This window comes from Myotis nattereri, assembly GCF_964212035.1.
Source record: "Myotis nattereri genome assembly, chromosome: 3".
Classification (NCBI taxonomy): domain Eukaryota; kingdom Metazoa; phylum Chordata; class Mammalia; order Chiroptera; family Vespertilionidae; genus Myotis; species Myotis nattereri.
This window is the reverse complement of record NC_138077.1, coordinates 116,977,139-116,999,841: the sequence shown is the minus strand read 5'-3', so window position 1 is coordinate 116,999,841 and position 22,703 is coordinate 116,977,139. Positions and strand designations below refer to the sequence as shown.

Sequence of the window (22,703 nt, the reverse complement as noted above, 5' to 3'; positions counted from 1 at the left end):
CTATTGTCTTTTTGCATCTAAGATAACATACCTTTGGAATGTCAAAGTAACTCCATTTTTCTGGACCCCTCAGACCACAACCAATGTACCTGGACGAAGACCCTAAATTCCCTCATTGCTATTGTTATCATGTTCATTATTGACTATTAACTACCCTGTGCCCACCTATATAAAAGAAGTATGTCTATCATTTCACTTTTCATCCAATCCCAGAGGTTCCCTCCCTCCCCACCCCCTGCTTTGCTTTCTCCCACCTCCCTAATCTATCACCAAGGGATTTGATGTAACCCACATACACCTCCTTTTTTTATTGTAATGTATAAAACAAGGTGCAGAACTGCCAGTCTCTGGAGTATTATCTCACCGATTGAGATTTTGCCTCCTGGCAGTTGTCGGCAGTTGGGCTCAAATAAATTCACAAAATTCTCTATAGGTTTGAATGTTTCTTCTGTTAACAGGTCCTTCTTTTTAATATTTTGTCTCACCAACTTTATTAGCTCAGCTGTGATATTCCTCTACAACCACTCTTTTCCTCCAACCACAGAAACATCTAGCAAAGTAGGGAGGACTGTGGAATTCCTTCCTTCCATTGTTTAACTAGTTCTACAAGTGGCCTGTTACAATAGGCTGTATCATCCCAGCTGCACCAGAAGTTGGGGACCAGGTGAACTAAAGAAGGCTCTCCACAGCAACTTATAGGAGCCATGAGTCCCCCCCCCCCCCAGGGGACCTGAGGCCAGTACAGATTTGGGTACTTGGTCTGGGAAAGAGCAGCCAGGCCCTGTGCAGAGTGTGGTCACCCAGACACACCTGTTCTGATTGAGAGGGCTTTAAGCTGAATGTGTGTAGGAGGAATTTTTAAACAAGGAATACGATTGGGAAACCAGACATATGGGATACAACATGAAAGGAAGGACACTGGGGTGAGAGGTTCCCAGCAGTTCTCAAGAAAAGTAACTTGGAAGTAGATGTGCACAGCGACTCCTCCACCCTGGCCCAGAGACAGAAAGTCCAATCTCAACACATTTGCACCAGGGAGTAGTGGGGCTCGTGACTGAGATCTGGGGAGGGAAGTGTGTCTCCCCTGTCATGGAAATCCAGGAGCCAAGAGACAGGTCCGCTAGAGAGCAGCACTCATAATAGAAGAAGAGGGCAACCCACGAGTTCTTTAACAGACACACCAGATCTTTCCTGAGCACAGCCGTGTCCAGGCTGTCCCAGGTGCTGGGACTGCGACAGCAGCACAAGGCCATCTCCTGTGGAGCTGGGACTTCAGTGTGGACTGACTACTGAGGGAGCTTGTCAAAGATAAGGACTCAGGTTCTATAGGCTTGGGATGCCATGTTCATTGAAGCATTATTTATAATAGCCAAGATATGGAAGAAACCTAAGTTCCCATCAATAATGGTGGTACATAGCACAGTGGAATATTACTCAGGCATAAAAAAGAATGAAATCTTGTCATTTGGGACAACATGGATGGACCTACAGGGTATCATGCTAATGAAGTCAGTCAGACAGAGAAAGACAAATACCATGTGATTTAACTTATATGTGACATCTAAAGAACAATAAATGAACAAACAAAACAGGAACAGACTCACAGATACAGAGAACAGATTGATGGTTGCCAGATGGGTGGAGTGTTGGGAGCGGTGAGTGAAAAAAGTGAGGGGATTAAGAAGTACAAGTTGCCCTAGCCAGTTTTTCTCAGTGGATAGAGCACCAGCTCGCAGACTGAAGGGTCCCAGGTTTGATTCAGATCAAGGGCATGTACCTGGGTTGCAGGCTTCATCCTCGGCGCTGGTCGAGTGCGTGTGGGAGGCAATCAATCGATGTGTCTCTCTCACCACAATGTTTCTCTCTCTGTCTCTCCCCCGCCCTTCCTTTCTCTAAAAATCAGTGGAAAAAATATCCTCATTCCTCAGGTGAGAACTAAAAAAGAAAACTTAGCCTGCTATATTTGGAAAAAACATTAATTAACTCACTACTAATGCCTTGGCAGGAAGGGCCAGACCAAATGATTTTGCAGGCTTTATACAGCCTAAGGACCAGACATTCCCCATCCCTGTGTAGGAGGTTTTTCCCTTTCATGTCCAATCAGTGCAGAGGCCTCCCTTCACACAGCCAAATCTTGGTCTGTTTGAGCCTAATAGCTCTGCTGGCCTCACCCTGACACACAGATGTGCAAACATCAGTGGGTGGCAGCTAGAATTGGTATATTCTGAGATATTTTCTGAGTGGCCTAAGACCCAGTACTGGCAGGATAAAAAAATAACGATCTGGAGGATACCTCTCACTCCTACCTAGTAACTCACTGAGAACCTAACTCATACAACTTGAGTGTTGCCAGAGACTCTTTCAGTGACTGAGTAATAGGCAGTTGGCAGGCAGAAGCAGGCAGAGATGGATCTTGGGGTGGCTTTGGACGTTTGCTGACCCCCCAAGGCCCAGTGCTGGTAAAAGCAAGCCTTGGTACACAGCTTGATACTTCTTCCACATACCCAGGTGCAGCAGAGGCAGCCACAAACTGTGGGTCACATTGTAGCTCCAACAGGTTGTCCAGTGCCAGTCACAGAGAGGATTTGATATCGACCTGCACCAGAGACCCTCCCAGAGGTCCCAGAACCAACACATCCAGTGGCCAGCTTCAGACACCATCAGACATCCCAAAGCCACTAACTGGCATATCCAAAGGGAGATCTTATAAGGCACCAGACCCTGCTGAGGCAAATTCCACTCCATGTAGTCAGCACCTGCACAGCAGCTCGTCAGCTGTGGTTGGGGTAAAGCCTCACAGTCTGCCAGCCTGAGGGTTGACCCCAAGTACAAACATATAGATAGCAATCAAGACTCAATTAAAAGAGGAGCCCACATAAGTCACACAAGGGGTAATCCTGGAGCACCCAGCACAGGTGATCAAGGAGACAGCACCACTGGATCTCACAGGACACCTATTACATGAGGTCACCCTACCAAGATTGGAAGTCATAGCAGATCTAATACATAGAAACAAACACAAAGAGGCAGCCAAAATGGGGAGACAAAGAAACATGCCCCAAATGAAAGATCAGGAGAAATCTAGAAAAAAAGAGCTAAATGAAATGGAGGTAAACCATTCACCAGATATAGAATTCAAAAGAATAGTTATAAGGATGCTCAAGGAACAGGGATAACTACAAGGAACTTAATGAGAACTATAGCAGCATGAAAAAAAACAAACATAGAAACTATAAAAAAAGAACCAGAAATGAAGAATATAATATCTGAAACAAAAACTACACTAGAAGGAACAAACAGTAGGTTAGATGAAGTAGAATATAGAATCAGTTATTTGGAAGACAAGATAGCAGAACACACCCAATCAGAGCAGCAAAAAACAAAAGTTTTAAAAAAATGAGGCTAGTTTAGGGACCTTGTACCAACATCCATTCCCCCGGGCCAAATGCCCTAGGAGCTCTTCCCTTTGGTTCCCCTGGGCTAAGTGCCCTCGGAGCCCTCCCCTCTGGTTCCCCAGGCCAGGTGCAAGCAGATATGCTTCACCACCACTGAAATTGTCTGCTTTGCTTCTATCCTGAAAGCAGTAAAGTTGACCAGCCACAGAGAGGAAACCTAGAAACGTTTGAATCTCTACATGTAGCAACTAGGGGGAGATGACTGAGTGACCCATGTCTGTGATAAGCTAGGACACCTTGTGGTCACACAGCCGGGTCACTGAAAGCCAGAGAGGACCATCCAGCTCCTCTCTGCAGACCCTGGGGTGACCTACTAAGCCCACTGAGGTGGTCGTGGTGTCTCTGAGTTTTCGGACCCTTGTATGTCTCCAGTAGCTCTGCCAATTCAACTGTGCCCCATTTCTGCTTCTCATGTCTGAGTCCTGCAAAGGCCGTTCCTGACCCACAGTTTACCACCTGCTTCAGCCTCTCCCTTCTTGGGCCAACTCTCTAATTGCCTGGGTGTGCAGATGCACATACACACGTGCTGGGCTAAGCAAGGCCTTCTGGTTTCTTCGCTCATAAGAGAAGTTTTCCCTGAAACATTTTATTTCCAGAAGAGCCCTGAGGCTTCCCTGGCACCAAGCTATGCCTCCTTTGGGTCAAGAAAATGCCCCTCCCTTTTGATGTACACCTGCCCACACTGGGGAAAGTGCCCGGGCTGGGGCCGGCGGCCGTACCCCAATGCCCCACTGCAAGGAGCTTCACATTCCTTATCAGCCAAATGGGGAGGATGCTCTCTCCCCCATAACGCCCCAAGAAGCTGCCAAACAAGAGCAGACAATGAATGAAATAGTCACGGCTCTAATGGAACACTAGTCGGTGAGGTGGGTGAGACCTTCCTCCAAGGAATGCTTGGATCTCTTTTTCCAAGCCAGACCTGAAGGCAGCAGAAGGCTCCTGGGGATGCTGAGGGCTCTCCCCTCTGAACGGAAGAGCAGCTAGGCAGTGTCCTCAACTGTCTCCGCCTGTCCTCATACCAGACTCAGGTCCATTCTAGGCTCAGAACTGCCACTCTACCTCTTCATCATGGACAGTTAGCAGAAATTAGGGAGGGATTCCTACCTCCTCAGACCATCCCCTCCCCGCCCCCCCCCGCCCCCGCATTTGCTGCCAGAGAGGAGATGGTGTGGGCTGATTATGCGAAAGTGGGAGGTATGAGTATACACCAATGCATACCCTTGTACCCTATGTGATTGTCACCTAGGAAACCATCCACAAACACACAAACACACGGAAATATCCTATGCAGTATAAATAAGTACCATCATATTGCTGAACCACTTCGGAGGCCCTTTTCAGTTAACTGTGGGGGAGCAGGGTCTCCCCATTATTCTGCTTGAACAGCTGATCTGACTGTGAGTTGAACTTGGTGTTTATATACAACACATCTCATCATTCTTTTCAGCTGCGTTTCCAGCCCTTGCAGTCTTTGGAATCTTAATTCTGGCCCCATGGAGAGGCAAATGTGTTAATGTGTCCCATGAGACTCCAGGCAGGTCCCCACGGAGACTTACGGCACCAGGCCAAGAGCAGCTGTCCTCTCCTGAGGTCTTCAGACTGAGGCTGACTTCCAGCTGTGCCCCTGAGGGCAGCATTCGAGTGAGTTCCGTCTCCTATCCTGCCACCCAGGAGTGTCTGCGTGCCTGCTTCGTGGGCATTATCCACCTGCAAACGTCGCTCAGCTCGTCACTGCAGGGGCTGCTATGTGGGTAGAAGGAGGGGCACACCTGTCCTCAAGGAGCCCCCATCCCCACTGGGAGCGGAAATGAGCGCCTGTGAGAAAACAGGCGTACAAGGCCAAGTATGGTCAGTGTCTGGGAATGACACGAAGATCTCCAACACACGGATAGACCACCGAGCAGTTATTCATCTAACACAGGAGAGTAGCCCTTCCGCTCCGCCGGGTGCCAGGCCTGGCTTGTGCTCCCGTCATTGCCTTTAAGCCTTCCAACTGCCCTGGGAGGTCCATGCTGTTGCCCTCGTTTGAGAGAGAACAGAGGCTCAGGCAGTTTTAGGAACATGCCAAAGCCAGACATCTAGTGTGCAGTGTTGAGCCCCCTTGGTTCCATCTCTGAAGCCCAGGACGCCCACTCATGGTCCTACCATTGGGGTGGACTTTACCCATGAGAAGCAGGCCCACTCTCAGGGCACAGCCTGAGGGCCGTACCGAGGGCAGACCCCAGGTGTGCCGTCTCAGAGACAGTGGAAAAGGAGAGTGAGGCTGGCTTGGCAGGACTTCAGGCCAGGCGCTCATGCTTCAGAGAGGGGCCACCAACACCAGACCCAGTCAAGCGATGCTGGGCTCAGGAACCAAAGTACCGCCACATGCCCACAGCTCAGTGACCCCTCGGGTGGCACTGCAGCCCTCACACCTGGGGACCTGGGCTCTCCTGCCCCTGGGCCTGAGGAATTCCCTTCCGCCGAATCCTTCTCACTTCCACTAGAACAGTGTGTCCCAAAAAACCAAAACGCCGACGACTGTGCTTCCCCTTCAGAACCAGAGACGTGGAGGCAGCCCTGTCTCGTGTTTGGTTTGTTCCCTGAGGATTAGAGCCTGGTCCTCTCTCTGTCCTGAGTGGACATCCACTGTGGGGTCGGCCAGCAGCAGGTGAGGGAACCTTGCCCAACAGTCATCTGGCAAACAGGCAGGTGCCAGTGAGACAAGACATCAGTCCCCATGTGGATGAGGACATGGCCACAAACAGTGACTGTCCACAAAATCAATGGGGAGAAAAGAATGGTGGGGTGGGGATGGGGGGGAGCAGGTTCAAGAGTGCAGGCTGGGAGCCAGGGAATCAGGAAGTGGAGCTGAAAGGCAGTGAGGCCTGGGGAATGAAAGGTCAGAGGTTGATGAGGAAGAGTCTGGGCAAGGGAGCCAGGTGCAGGCAGATTTAGTGCCAGCGACCAGCGGGCACAGGCCAGGGGTGCAGGTGCAGCAGGCAGCTGGTGCCGGCAGCTGTGGAGAGGATGGGTGAGAAGATGATCTCCACAGTCCACAAGGAGCAGGCAGTCTGGAGACAGGGCTCCCTTATCAGCAAACAGGCTGCCTGCAGCACGAGGCCAGGCCACTCCAGGCCGCTTCTATACCACTTGTCCACTATGCCTGCCAAACAAGCCCGTGGCAAAGAAATGGATCCAGGCAGAAGAGGACCACACAGTCTGCAGAGCAGCGTTCTCCTTTACTTCTTAAAGACCCACGGCCTGACTGCACCGATGGAAAGCACACCGAGGCCCCCGCGGCCTCCTGCCCACAGCCTGCATGTATCCTGCACCGCACTTCGAAGCACAGCTGTGTGTGGCGTGGTGGGGGGAGGGCTCTTGTAATTCAGTCCTGTGAGGAACCTGAGTCCAGCCCCATTTCCTGAGCCCCAGGGACAAACAGCGCTCCAAAATGTGCCATCTGCCTGATCAGCCTCCTAAAACAAAAGACAAGGCTCCCTCCTGGGTGCCAGTCTGGCTCAGGCACAAACTCTGAGAAGGACCCAAGCTCCAACCACTCTGATCACAAACACCCAGACCCCTCCCAGAGGAAGACAGTCGGCGAAACTGTGACCTTTGGGTGCACCGGGCTCCACCCCAAGGCTATGCATGAGGCAGGAGTCACACCGGGCTTTTACCCCATTCCTCAGGTGCTTCCAGACATGACTGACAGAAAACCAGTGACACCGTCTCAGTCTCGGGAAATGCCCGCAGGGGCTTCTTGTCTTCAGTGGTGCTGGAAGCCAGGAGTCTGTCTCAGAGATCTCGGCCGGCCATGCTGGGGCTGTGTCTTGGCACCTGGGGTGCTGGGATGGGGCCGGGCGCTGCACAGGCTGCAGCCCAGCCCAGGGAGGTGCAGCACAGGGAGGAGCAGACCCCTGCTTAGGGCTGCCTCAGGCGTGCCTGCCTCTGCTCCTGGGAGGAGGGAGGTTGTGCTCAGAGCAGAGGTGGACCTGAGGGTGGAGGTATGGGCATGAAGGGCCACAGGGATGGAAAGATGAAGGAGCCTCCCTCACATCCTGGAGGGAGTAGCATTTGAAAGGAAGGTCCCCAGTGGCTAGGGAGTCGGACACTGGGCAGACTGTCTTGGCCTTTGATGTGTCTGCAGGGACTGTTGGCAGAGAGCCCGGCTGCTTGGTTTCCCAGCCCTGGGCAGCGCTCTGCCTCCCTGCCCATGCCTGAGCCCCTCCAGGGAAGGGGGTAGCTGACCAGCCTTACCCACCTTTGGCAGGGAGTGGCTGCCATGGCCTTGGGGTTCCCTACAAGATTTTCTCTTAACTTCTTTCATTGTAGTCTAAAGAAAAGTGCGTAAACATTAACCGTGCACCGTTTCACAGTTGCTCCCTCTGTGCAATCACTCCCAGGACCAACGTGTAAAACATCGCCACACCTAGAAGCCTCCCTCCCACCTCTTCCCATCAGCCTTCCCCTACAGCCACCATGCTCTGACGTCCGTGCCAGGACTCCCTCTGCCTGCTTCTCAACTTCCTTTAAAATCACACAGCACATGCTTTTCTGTGTGGCTTCTTCCAAAAGTGTCTGTGAGTCATCCATGCTTTCATGTGCAGTAATCTTTTGTTCCTTTTCACTGCTGGGTAGTATTCCGTGGTGTGGACATACCACACTTTATGTATCCATACCACTGTTGGTGCACATTTGAACTGTTTCTCGTTTGGGGCCAGCATAGTCAAGTTTCTATGGGCATTCTTATATATGCCTTTGGGTGCCATGTAAGCATCTGCCGGGGACAGTCCCATGAGCTGAAATGTCTGGGAGCACAGGTGTTTTACTTCTCCAAGGCACCATGGTGGTATTCGGGGTTTTTCATCTTAAGCAGCAGGATGGAAAAGAAGACCCCCCCTGGGAACTAAAGCAAATGCACAAATAGCAGCTTACATGGTATGAAGGAAATTGTGGATCTTACAGGTGTACTATAGAAGGGTGTGTGTGTGCGTGCGTGTGTGTGTACTTACTGTTACTGCTGTTGGAGGATCTTAGAATGTCCTAGTCCAGTGATGGTGAACCTATGACACGCGTGTCAGAGGTGACACGCAAACTCATTTTTTTGGTTGATTTTTCTTTGTTAAATGGCATTTAAATATATAAAATAAATATCAAAAATATAAGTCTTTGTTTTACTATGGTTGCAAATATCAAAAAATTTCTATATGTGACACGGCACCAGAGTTAAGTTAGGGTTTTTCAAAATGCTGACACGCCGAGCTCAAAACGTTTGCCAACACTGTCCTAGTCAGCTTTTCCAAAATAAATTTGAGAGGACCACAAAATTTAAGGAAGGGAGAGGAAATGACTAGAGATAAGGCTAGAAAAAGAGATCAGGGTCGAGCTGCAAAGGGCCTTGAATGCCATGCTAAAGTAAGTGGACTTCATCCTGCAAGAGACAGGAATCACCAGATGTGTTTAACAAACACCTACTGGCACCTACACACCGCTAGGTATGTGTGGCAAACCAGCCTCGTCACCTACGAAGCTGAGTGAACTGCAGTTAGTGGGGGGCAGGGGAGTGAAGGGCTCAGTTAGAACAAACAACCTGTGTCCAAGTCCCAGGTCTACCTCTCATCAGGGATGACTCCAGTAGTCACAGGATGACGTGCATGCTCAGCCACGAACAGCACATGGACATACACTGACAAATGGCGCACTCACGGGCAAATGCTCCTACATATACTAGTACACAGCAGTGAGCAGAGGGTCAGAAGCCATGCATACAAGATGCTCCCTCCTCAGCAGCAGCCCAAACTTACTAGAAACCTAGTGCTTCATAGTAACATAAAAGAGAGGAAATTAATAGGCCTCCAATTAGCCTCAAATCATCTTTGCTTTAGGGACTTGCAGTTGGATGAACTTGCCAAATAATCCAGAGTCCCAAGAAGACATTGCAAATAGTCTGGCGACGTTTCCCTCAGCTCGGTATGAGCTCTGGGGTTGGGAAGACAAGAGCAACAGTACTTAAGAGAGTCTCAGAAAAATGGGTGCCAGGCACAGGTTTCCCATGAACACTTGGAAAGGTCCACAGGGGAGCCCTCCTTTGTGCCCAGAGTGCAATGATTTGAGCCAGGCCTGGGAGAGACCACTCAAACCTGACCAAAGCAATTCTTATAGCACTGACATGGTGAATGAAAACCCTATTTGACCTTAGATCATTGTGGAGTAGCCTCTTTCTCTCTTAGAAAAGGGGGCTACACAATCATGTTACACCTGGTCTGGTGAAATAAACAACATGGGGGGAGGGGTGTGGAGGGGAGAGGAAGCGAGCCTGAGAGAGCTTGGCCTTACCTCCACGTAGAGGAGGGGGAAAATTCCAATCTTGTCTCCCAGCATTCCCTCTGCCCAGTTGTCATCCACTCTTCTGATCACAGTCAGGATTTCATCCTGGAATTGCCAGAGCCCACATGGACATCCACACAACAAAAGAGAAAACAAGAGATCTGTTAGCACTGTTGAAGCCCAGAAGATTCTAAGCAATGATTCAAAGAACGGTTTATTATCCATTCTGAAATATGGCATGTGAAAACAGTCACCCCTTACATTTTCACCCAGGATAGCTCTCTTTTTTATGTAGTGATTACAGCTGCAAAGATTCTCAAATGTTTTCCATTTATAATATGCAGGAGTCCCTCCTTATCCTTGGTTTTGCTTTCCACAGTTTCAGTTACCTATGGTCAACTGTGGTCTGAAAATATTAAATGGAAAATTCAATTTTTTACTTTTTAAAACATCAGATGCCTATATTTGTATTTAAGAATTTCTAGCCTGGCCGGCATGGCTCAGTGGTTAAGCGTCAACCTATGAACCAGGAGGTCACGGTTCAATTCCTGGTCAGGGCACATGCCCGATTTGCGGGCTCCATCCCAGGTGTGGGGTGTGCAGGAGGCAGATGATCAATGATTTTTCTCTAATCATTGATGTTTCCATCTCTTTGTCCCTCTCCCTTCCTCTCTGAAATCAATAAAAATATATTATTAAAAAAAAGAATTTCTGGTACCAAGAATTAACCAAATCTATATTCATTGCTGTGCTATTTACAATAGCCAAGATATTCAAGCCTCCCATGTACCCATCAATAGACAAGTGGATAAAAAAATGGTGGTACATATATACAATGGAATATTACTCAATCATAAAAAAAGAATGAATTCTTACTATTTGCAACAGCATGGATTGACCTAGAGGGTATTATGCTAAGTGAAATAAGTCAGTCAGTGAAATAAGTCAGTCATGATTTCACTTAAATGTGGAAACTAAAGAACAATATAAAAGAACAAACAAAATAGATTCAGAAAGCAGACTAATATTAATTGTTGCATGGGGAGGCGGGGGGCTTGCACTGGGTAAAAAAAGCAAAGTTTATTAAGAAGCACAAACTGGTAGTTACAAAATAGTCATGGGGTTGCAAAGTACAGCATAAGAAATATAGTCAATAATCTATAATAATAAAAGCATAATATGCTAATTAGACCTGATGTCCTTCCGGATGTGCTTCCTTCCAGACAAAGCTGCAGCTGGCGGGGGCCGAGGCAGAGGCAGCTGCAGTGGCGGTGGGGGTCAAGGCCCTTGCAAGAATTTCATGCATCGGGCCTCTAGTATTATAATAATAATGTAATAATTATGTATGGTTAAGATGGGTATTGGAAATATTAGGGGGGGACCACTATGCTGTATACCTGAAACTAATACAAAATAATGTGGAATGTAAAATATAATTGAAAAATAACAAAAAGAACTCATATAACACCACAACAACAAAAGCAATGTCATTAAAGAAGGCCTGGGGAGGCGTAGGGAGGGCGAAAGAGGGGATTAAGGGGGGAAAAGAGGGACATCTGTAATACTTTCAACAATAAAGATAAATTTTTAAAAAATGGGCAGAGGACCTGAATAGATACATTTCCAAAGAAGTCATAGTGATGGCCAACAAATATCTGGGGGCCGGGGGAATGCTCAACATCACTAGCTATAGGGGAAATGCAAATCAATACCACAATGAGACACCACCTCACACGTGTCAGAATGGCTATTATCAATAAAACAAGAGATAAGTGTTGGTGAGGATGTGGAGAAAAAGGAACCCTTGTACACTGGTGGTGGGAATGTAAATTTGTACAGCTGCTATGAAAAACAGTATGGATGTTTCTCAAAAAATTAAGAATAGAGCTACCATGTGACCCAGCAATTCTGGTTCTGGGTATCTACCCCAAAATTTTGAGAACACCTATTTGTAAATATATACATATTCTATGTTCATCGCAGCATTATTCACAATAGCTAAGACATAGAAATAACCCAGTGTCCTTTGATATATGATTGGATTAAGCAGTGGTACATATACACAATGGAATACTACTCAGCCATAAAAAATGAAATATTGTCATTTGTAACAACATGGATGGATGGATCTTGAGAGTATTATGCTAAGTAAAGTAATTCAGATAGAAAAATACAAAATTCTTAATATTTCACTCATATGTGGGCTAGTATACAAAAAGCAACAAATGAACAACAACAAAACCCCCTCATAGATACAGACAACAGAATTATGGTAACCAAAGGAAAAGGGGGTAAGGGAAGGACAAAAGAGGCAAAAGGGGTTAAATACAAAGTGACAGAAGGAGACAAGTACACAGGTAGTGAGTACACAATAGAGTATACAGAGGTTGTGCTATTTTGTTGTACACCTAAAATTTATATAATGTTATTAACAAATGTTATCCTCAAGAAGTTTAATTTTTTTAAAAAAGAGAACCTGAAAGAATCAATTAAAAACTTATGGTACTAATGACAAACTACAACAAGATTTCAGATAGAAGATCCTATATAATAAAAGGCTAATATGCAAAGTGTCTCCTAGGGAGTTCGACTGACTAGGAGTTTGACTGCTCCCTATGACATGCACTGACCACCAGGGGGCAGTGCAGAACGAAGGAAGGCTCAGGCTGGCAGCTGGAAGGCCCCAATCGACCCTGATCGCCAGCCAGACCTAGGGACCGTACCTGTGCATGAATTTCGTGCACTGGGCCTCTAGTTAATATATAAACATTAAACACTTTTCTATATACATGCATGCCTTGGAGATACTATGGGTTCAGATCCAGACCACTGCAAAAAAGCAAGTCATAATCTTGTTGGTGGAGGGTTTTGTCTTCCAATCGGTACAAAATGCAATATTTGCAAAGCGCAACAAAGTGAAGTACAATAAAATGAACAAGTTGAATTTGACATTAAAATCACAATAATGTTTACATTAGCATCTAAAAATAAAATATTTAAGTATAAATCTAACAAAATAAGTATAAATAGCTATATGAGAAAAACTACAAAACTCTGATAAATGAAATCAAAAAAGAAAAAAATAGAGAGATGTATATTTTCATGGCTTGAAAGCTTCAATATTGTCATAATATCAGTTTTTCTCAACTTCTACATTCAGTGCAATCCCAATCAAAATCTCAAGAAGTGATTTTATGGCAATTAACAAATTAATTATAAAGTTTATATGGAGAGGCCAAAGACCCAGAATAGTCAACATAATATTGAAAGAGAAGAACAAGGATGATACTATTTGACTTCAAGACTAAAGCTACAGTACTAAAGATAGTGTGGTATTGGTGATAGAACATAAAAATAGATCTAATAGATCAATAAAACATATCACAGCATCTAGAAATAGACCCACATAAATATAATCAACTGATCTTTGACACAGGAGCAAGGACAATATAATGGAGAAAAGACAGTTTTTTCAACAAATGTTGAAACAATTAGACATCCACAGGCAAATAAAAATTGATCTAGACAAAGACTTTATACCCTTCAGAAAAATTAATGCAAAATGGATCACAAACTAAATGTAAAACACAGAACTATAAAACCCTTACAGACTAGCAGAGAAGACCCGAGCCTTGGGTGTGGTGGTGACTTTTGAACACAACACCAAGGGTCGGTCTATGAAAGAAAGAACTGATAAGCTGGACTTCATTAAAATTAAAATTTTCGGTTCTGAAAAAGATACTGTCAAGAAAATAAAAAGACAAGCCACAGACTCATGTAAATATTTGCAAAAGACATATCTGATAAAGAACTGTTATCCAAAATACACAAAGAACTTTGAAAAGTCAATAATAAGAAAACATACAATCCAACTTCAAAATGGGCCTATGATCTTAACAAGCACCTCACTAAAGAAGACATGTAGATGGCAAATAAGCACATGAGAAGATGCTCCACATCCTGTCATCAGGGAAATGCAAATTAAAACCATGAGCTATGACTTCGACACCCATTAGAACAGCCAACAGCAACGAATGCTGGTAAGGATGTGAGGCCACCAGAGCTTTCAGCCATTGCTGGTGGGGACGGAAAATGGTGCAGCAACTTTGGAAGACAGTTTGGTAGTTTCTTGCAACACTAAACATATTCTGACACTATAATCCAGCAATCACACTTTTTGGCAATTACCCAAAGAATCTGAAAACTTATGTCCACACAAAAGCCTGCTCATGGATATTTACAGCAGTTTTATTTATAATCACTAAAACTTGGAAGCAATCAAAATTTCCTTCAGCAGGGGAGAGGATAAATAAGCTGTGGTAAATCCAGACAATAGAATATTATCCAGTGCTAAAAAGAAATGAGCTAACAAGCCATAAAAAGATATGATAGAAACTTAAATGCATATTATTAAGTGAAAGAAGGTGATCTGAATATGCTACATACTACATCTAATATATGACATTGTGGAAAAGGCAAAACAATGGAGACAGCAAAATGATCAATGGTTTCAGGGGCTGGAGAGGGAGGGGTGAATCAGCAGAGCACAGCAGTGACAGCGCTCTGGATGATACCGTCAAGCTGAGCACATGTTTTTATACATGAACCCACAGAATGCACAACACCAAGTGAAGCCTCATGTAAACCCTGGACCCTGGGTGACAGGATGTGTCACTGTAGCGTCATCAGTTGTAACCGACGCACCTCTCTGGTGGGGATGCTGGTCATGGGAGGCTGTGCGTGTGGGGCAAGGAGGCACATGGGAATCTCTGTACCTTCTGCTCAATCCAGGCACGAACCTAAAACTGCTCTATAAATAAAGTCTATTAAAAAACCAGCTAATAGCCCTGACTGGTGTGGCTCAGTGGATAGAGCATTGGCCGGCAGACTGAAGGGTCCCAGGTTCAATTCCGGTCAAGGGCATGTACCTTGGTTGTGGACACATCCCCAGTAGGGGGTGTGCAAGAGGCAGCTGATCAATGTTTCTCTCTCATCGATGTTTCTAACTCTCTATCCCTCTCCCTTCCTCTCTGTAAAAAATCAATAAAATATATTTTTTTAAAAACCCAGCTAATAGTACCAGAAAGTGATACAAATGGACAACTAAAGGCCCTACAACAATATAGGTGTAGCTCATAAACATGATGTTGAGAGAAAACAGAGTTGGACACAAAAATATGTTCTGCATGATTCGTTTATTTGAACTTCAAAAATAGACACAAGTCTTCTATGGTGTTAGAAGATATGGGAGAAGAAGAGGGTGGAAGCACTGGGGCACTGGCGCCCACATTGCTCCACTGGGTAGTGATTATAAGGATATATTCTTTCCAATCATCAAGGGGCATAATATTGATTGGTTAACTTGTGAGTATATTATGCTATACCTAGATAAAAGGTTTTTTTCTAAAATAAAAGGTGGTAGTGTGGATAAGTCGTGGCACAACTCGAATACTGCATTGGTTCTAATGCATCAAGGGGACATCATCACATTCTGAGGAAGCCAGCCAATATGTGAACAATCCGAAATTAAGTCACAGAAGCAAGAGAAGTGGCATCGCAGAGCCTGAGAATGAGAAGGCTGGGTGGGGCATGGCTACTGTCTCTGAGCTGTGGCATCACAGCCACACTGAAGAGCTGGGCTCATTTTGGGTCACTCAGAGGGTGGAATTAGTTCCCCCTTATGTGGGATTGGCACATAAAAGGGGAGCTGTCCAAAACCGAGTGTGGTCTTAGGCCAGAGAATTTGTATCATTCCAAGTGCTGGCATTTCCTGCCTGCTCCTTGTCCAGCCAGCAATGCATGAGCATCCCCTAAATGCCAGGCATGAGGAGGAAACCATCCCTCCTCAAGGGGAGCTCAGCGCTAGGTGGGAGAGGCCCAATCATAAACACATGGACATCACCCAATATAATGTAACTGCAGTAAAATCCCATTATAATGCAGTAAGTGGGGTTCAAAATCCACTCATGTCAAATGTGCTACTGTGAGGTTAGTGAAATGAGCAGGCGGAATCTGCATAGGCCTCCTGCCTATCAGATGCAAACCCAATGTGGTCTCAGCTTTGGTTTGGTGGCACCTGGTGGCGCTAATACTGAAGGGGACTTTCTGGGTCCCACGCTGGCCGGAACTTCAGGACAGTAGCAGGATCCAGAGTGCTCCTATTTACCTGGCACACATTTTTTGAAGATGTGGGGCAGGGAGATTACTTGGTGCAGGGAGCCAATCACCCTCTATACACACGAATAAGTAACTAACTTTGCCTAAGAGTTTTGAGGACGGGTTCCCACAGCTCTGCCTCTAATCCAAACGCATGCCATGGAGACAGGCTCCAACGAGGACCACTGAGTGCTGGGCAATGAGGAGATTCGCTGTCAGAGCTCCCAGCATGAAGCTGGTGTGTTCCAGAAAGAGTAACCACTTATCCCACCAGCAATGCAGGACCAGGAAAACGATGACTGGTTTAATAGCTGGGTCACATCAGGTCTCAAAAACCTGGAGCCAGTGCTTTCAGGAAGTCAGGGAAGGGAAATGCCTGCTCTGCTGCCTCTCTGCTGTGTGAGAAACACTCCCTTCTCAGACACTGAGTGGGCTGTCTGCATGACAGTGGCAAGGCCCACCTTGGACTCCAGGTGTTAGGTTGCTGCTTCCCAGAGAATGGTGGCCCGGCAGCCAGAATGCTGTGGGTCTGAGGCAGCCTCAGAACAAAGTCCTGTTTCCCAGAAACAAGAGGGACGTGTAGGAAAACAGCACACATTTGGCCTGCACAATGCTGTGATCTGTCACAGGTCAGCAAACCTTTCTAGAAAGAGCCAGATAGTCAATATTTCAGGATTACATGCCATACTGTCACCGTCACATACTCAACTCTGCTGTTTAGTGGGAAAGCAACCAGAAAGGACATGTACATAAAGGAGCTTGGCTGTGGGTCAATAAGACTTTACTGACAGAGCAGCAGCAGGTGGGCAGGTGTGGCCTGCAAGCCCTAGTTTAAAAAGCCTTGCTCGACGTAGATGAGGAAATACCATTAAGCAGACACCACAGAAAGCTGATGGTTAGGAGGGCACACATGTTTCTGGGCCAGTATGGCAGCATTGAGGACTTTATGAATAAAGGTTCTTTTCAGGTCATCATTTCACTCTCAAATGCATGATTTGAGTCTTTTAAAGGTTTCATGTCACTGTTCATGCTGTGCTGTGGGTCAGTAGACTTTCATATGCTGTTTTCCCTACTCCCTGAAATTTCCAAGCTTTGAAAAACAAACCAAATGCCACTGCTGTCTGGCTGGGGCTCTCCTTTGTCCACAGGCGGCCTCAGGGTGGTCCAGATGACTGAAGTCTGGGCCATGCACATAATGCGGCTATTAAAAAGAACACGGCCTTTCTTCCCAAGGTCCAGTGGGAAAAGAATCTCTGAGGACTCAGGCACCACAGTGGTCCCACACGTGGAAGGGGCCTTGATACCATGTTTGCAATTCATTCACCTAACTCTCCCGAAGTGTGTGCTCTCGCGTCCACCTGGGGCAGTAGGGCTGTAAATTGGTGGCCTGTGAAAGGCAGAAGCTGCAGAGCACTGAGCCCGACTCTGCTGACCTGCAGGAGGTGGGCATGGCGATCCCCATGGCAGCCCCTAATGCCACTAAAGGTGGCTGGTGGAGCACACTGTCCTTCAAAACCGCATCTCGGCACATCTCGGTAAATATCACAGCTCACGTGTCAAGGGCTCAGCCTGAAACCACAGTCAGTTCACTTGGAAACTTCCTTCAGCAGCTGAGGATAAGCTAACCTCTGAGGGCCCAATATTTTACCCTCCGAAGTGAGCCCAGTGATAATATCACCTATAAAACACCCAGAAACGGACCCTGGAAAGCCACAAGTAGTAAGCCAACCGCTCTCCTGGCATGCCACGTAAAGTCCCCATGCTCCTCTCCACTGCAGTCAAGTGGCTCCCCCGAGGCGCCGGCACCTGAAGGAGACAGAGACGGTCCCTTTAGGGCCCCCACCAGGCTCCATGCTCCACAGTGTGACTGGGGACCTGGCCTTCTCACCCATAACGCCACCTTGTCACACGCGGGCCAGCACAGAGAGAGGTCCCAATTCACTCTGTTTCACAGAAAGAAGGGGGAATGTAAAAGAGGAAAGCTCAAATATCCCCTTAACCTTCTACTGCACAAATGACACAAAATTGTTCATTCCTCTGACAGTTGTGGGCATTCCTAGGCGAGGCTCCTATGGAATCAGAGCTGCCACTAATGCCTGTTGCCTGTGGAGGCCTCACAAACGGACTCTCAGAGCCCAGGCTTCTCCCCTGTTGTCTTGTGTGGACTTCACAGGCTGCCCCAGGCCTGGATCTGCTCAAACAAAGGCAACACTTCCTGAGTGAGGCAACCTGTCGGTGCTGAGGGGAACCTGCAGCCACAGGGTGGGCCCAGGTGGAAGTGGAGAGGTCAGAGGTCAGATGTCACACCCTTCTCAGTGCTTGGAGCTCTCCCCACTACAGATATACACACTAGCTCACGCACTGCACGCATATACCCGCGCATGCACACACGCCCTACAGCAGGGCGGAGTCTCAGGTGCTATGAGGACCCCTCCCCTGCTCTGCCCACTGGGGGCTCTGAGCACTGCCTGGCACCTACCCCGCACCTGGAACACAGTTCAGGGTTGACAAATGTCATTAGAATGAGTGAATGTACAAGAAGGCTGGATGAGAACACACACTCTCCATAGTGAGATCAGCGAGGCCCTGTTCCAGGCCGGGCAGACTGCCTGCTCAGCTTCACTGTCAAGTCCTATTGGGAGTCCTGGTGCCCTTCCCTGGTGCCCTTCCCCATGCTGGGGAGAAACAGAGCCTGCACTCCAGCCAGGACACCACCCAGACAACTGCCATGTAAATGTAAATACCTTCTTGGGCGGAGAGAAAGGGAATGAGGAGTGTGGGTAAGGGGCTCCATCACATGGGGTCAGGGACACTCAGAGGGGCATGCGGACAGGTGGGAGTGACCAGGCCTGCAGAGGCAGCTGCAAAGCCCTGGGGAGCCTGCAGTATGGGCTGGAAAGAGAAGGGGCCTGGGAGGGGCAGGCGCTCGGTCAGGCAGGGTCAGGCTTTGACTCTGGGGAAAAGAAGCCAGTGGGGTCCTGAGAAGAGGTGGGCACCTTCTGACACAGGGTGAAAGGCTCTCAGGCTCCAGGTGCTGGGGGGGAATGGGCTGGGGTTACCCACCAAGAGTCAAGGAGACAGTGGGGCTGAGGTCACACAGGGTGAGGCCTGCCCTGGGAGAAGAGCTCACATCTGGATGGGTTTGAAAATGTTTCCTGATCAAACTTCAGATCTATCCCAAGGTGGTCTACAAATCAATGTTCATCCCAGTATAGTTTGACCCTCACCTTGATGTCCAAAGAAGGGGCTGGGCCAGGACAGTCTCCAGCTGCCCCTCTGAACCCGTTCCTTGGGCCCCAGTGCCTCTGAATTTGTTACCTTAGTAAAGGGGCCTCCTCCACACAGGTTGGTGACCCTCAGGTGGCTGAAGGGCTGCGGCCCCGCTGGAAAGAGGGATGCAGGATCTAAGAGCCAAGAAAGTGACAGAGGTTCTCAGGTGACTGTCTCAGGTGGAGAGGCCTGAGCAGAGGCAGAGCTGAGGCAGAAAAGGAGCAGGACCTGGGCTTTCCTGGGGCTTATCTCCTGTGGTCAGAGTCCCTAAGTGTTCCCAGCACTGAAGTGGTCCCGATGCCGCTCAGGAAGAAGCAGAGATGATACAGTGGGCCTGGGGGTGCCCATTGAAGGGGACAGCAGCCTTGACAGGGGGATGATGGGATTCCCCAGCCCTGGGCGATTCCCCTGAGATCAGACACAGGGAAGTAAGGGCACAAGGGACCAGTCGTGTGTCTTAAGAAGGATGTTTGTTTTCTGTGAGAGCGCTGGGCTGACACAACAAGTGACATGTATCTGACAGAATTGCAGTTTTTCTGAAAAAGCAAGAAAGCAGAGGGGTAGAAAGCAAACATTTATTAAGTGCCAATTTTGAACTCAGTTCTAAATGCCTTTGCTCATTGAATCCTATTATTAACTCCATTTTACAGTTAAAAGAGAAATTCAAAGATAAGGAAATATCCCAACGTTACTGTATAGTAATAAAAAAGTATCATAGTCTGAACTTTTGTCTTCCTGATGCTAGAGCCCGAACTCTGTCGACATTTGATTTTTACCTACATTTGTCCCCTGAATTATCTGGGATTAATACTGGGATGACACACAAGGAGAGAATTCCCACACGCTGAAAATGATTATTAAACATTCAGCAGTGTAAGAAGATCATATGGAAGGATCTTATGGGCACACTAACAGGAGAAAATCTGGCAGGTCAGGACAAACTGTGGTGATATTTTGAAGGGCTTCTGCCAACTCAAACCATCCCTTCCGTGCTGTGTGGGAAAGGAAGGGTGTGAGATGATTAAAAAGGAACTCTCCCCATGTGCACAAGTCCTGGGGTTTCACACACGGCAAGCATGATGGGAAGCCAAGGGAATAAGATTCAGGTCCCTACTGAAAGTTGGGTATGAAAGTGATTCTGCAATGGGCCAGAGACTGCCTGAGGCAATCTCAGGGCCTTCGAGGCCTCCAAGCATCTCCAAGTAAATTCACTAATGGCAGCCCCAGGCCTTAACATCCAACACAGCTTCCGGTGAGGTTGACAGTGCTCTTATGCACTGAAAGTTACATGGTCAGGGCACAATAAACATTTGCTGAATCTTGCAGTTGAGTGAAAATATGAAAACATGGAATAAGCTGCCACAAAAGAAATGGAATGCAAGGCCCTGGCTGGTATGCCAAGCCCTAAGTCCAGCTCTTTCCACCTCCAGTGTAGGTATCAGTGTCCTGACCTTGAAGATGAGGAGCTGTGGCCCGGCATTGTTAAGTGTTTTCCTAAGATCACTTCTGGGGTCCCTCCTGGGAATGTGTAGGGCAGCACACCTCATAGACTCAGTGAGAATGCCTGACAAACGCGCTGACAGAGCTGGGGACAGGGCACTTCTTTTCTTTAGTCTTTGTTTGCACATGCTTCCTTTCAGGAATGGAACTACTAAAAAGTTAGAAAATATGCTTTTCATAGCTGCTTTGTAAAAAGTAATTATTCATTCTCTTCTTTAATGAATGCAACTTTAATAGGACTGTTCCAACACCAAAGGTAAAAATCTTGCTTTGATCCACCTGCTTCATGCCTTTAAAACCCAATCAATCCCATCACTATGATGTATTTTAAAGGCATGCTGGGCCCTCTATGGATTTTAGAGACGCCCCTTCCCTTACTGACTCCATATGGGGCATATCCACACAACATGCTGCCCAACGGCAACCCAGCTGGCTGCCCCAGCAATGCCAAAGCATGAAGACCCTTTGGCCACTGGAGGTGTGGCATCAACACAACCAGCATTCCAGGCCTGGGGGTCAGGAGCTGGCTCAGATGCCCATGGAAGGAAAATAGTAGAAGGGCAGTGACAGCAACAGGAGACAGAAACTGAGTGGGAGCAGAAGAGTCCTGATGCATTAGTCATGCTCTCTGGACACATTGTTTGGAGATGTTTGGAGGTGAGAGATGCAGACAGAGCAGGTATCTAGCAAGTGCTGTGCTCCACCCTAGACAGGAGGTGTGAGTGGGTGTTGGCAAGAAGGTTATGTGAACACAGCACAATTCTCATTGGGGATCATGCCCAAAGGTCTCTAACTCTCCACATTTATGCCCAGGATTCAAGAAAAGAAAGTCCTTCAAAACATCCTGAGATGTGTCCCTGCCCATCCGGCTTCCTGTAGAAATAGGAGACCCAAGATTCTCTCAGGGAAGTTGCTCTGCCCCTCAACCTCAAGTCAAATGCCACCTCTCTAAAGGGCCTCCAGACCATGCCCACCACAACAGTGATGCTCACCCATAGCCCAGGGAAGGTGCAGTGTAAGCCATTTGCTCTTTTCTTTTTTGTGATGCATGTGCACGACTTCAGCACCCACTTCCAAGAAGGCATCTGCAGTAAGGCATCGCAGCCACACAAACTCGCCTGTACTCGATGAGGAGCCAGGCCGCTCCCCACTGAAGTTTCTCTATCTTAGAGACCTTAGTTGATTTCCACACTGACCATTTGGGCTACTTAGTTTCCTTTTTCCTCTCATGATTTAATATTCCCACTCCTATGTTTTAAATTCATCATTACAGAGTAAGTCCTCGGTCCAGTTAAGGAGATAGAAACAAGATGGTGGCATAGGTAAATTCAGTACTCACTGCCTCCCACAACCACATCAAAATTACAACTCAAATACAGAACAACCATCATTCAGAACCACCTGAAATCTGGCTAAATGGAAGTCCTACAACTAGAGAAGTAAAGAAGAAAGCATATCGAGACTAGTAGGAGAGGCAGAGGCATGGAACCGGCTAGTTTGACACCCATGTATGGCATTTTTCTAATTGGAAGGGTATCTTAGGCCGTGGAGGTCTCCTGTGAGGAGCAAGCCATCTGAGTCCAACACCAGCCCCCCAGCCCAAGGTTTCAGAGCTGGGAAGAGAAGTCCCCGCAATTTCAGGCTGTAAAGTCCAGTGGGGATTGTGGCTGCTGGAGTCTTAGCCAGTTCCTCTTAAAGGATCGGCACACAGACTTACTTGGACTTGAGCCCCATGGGGCAGTGGCTTAAAAGGAACCTGGGACATTTGGGGAGGAACTAACAACTGGAATCAGAGCAAGAACTTGGGGACAGCTTTCTTCCAGATAAAAATGCTTGCAGGAGGTACTGTATTGCAGAGACAAAATGGTGGCGGTCTAGACGGCCATGTCCCATGCCTAGTCCCAGAGAAGATAGGGTGAGCAGCTGAAACGAGTAACATCCTGCCTGAATTGGCAGAGGAGATTGAGCTGGGAGATGGTTTGTAGCCGGGAAAGGCAGAGGACTCGTGGAGAA

At 47.4% G+C, this 22,703-nt stretch overlaps 1 protein-coding gene across 1 annotated transcript in view; it reads right to left on the bottom strand.

Moving 5' to 3' along the window:
* SH3RF3 (SH3 domain containing ring finger 3) overlaps positions 1–22,703 on the bottom strand; it is a gene marked incomplete at its 5' end in the record, with an annotated part of 286,711 nt that overhangs the window by 70,322 nt on the left and 193,686 nt on the right. The window contains 1 exon segment of the mRNA XM_081086188.1: positions 9,774–9,869. Coding sequence (XP_080942314.1) covers positions 9,774–9,869 — 96 coding nt within the window.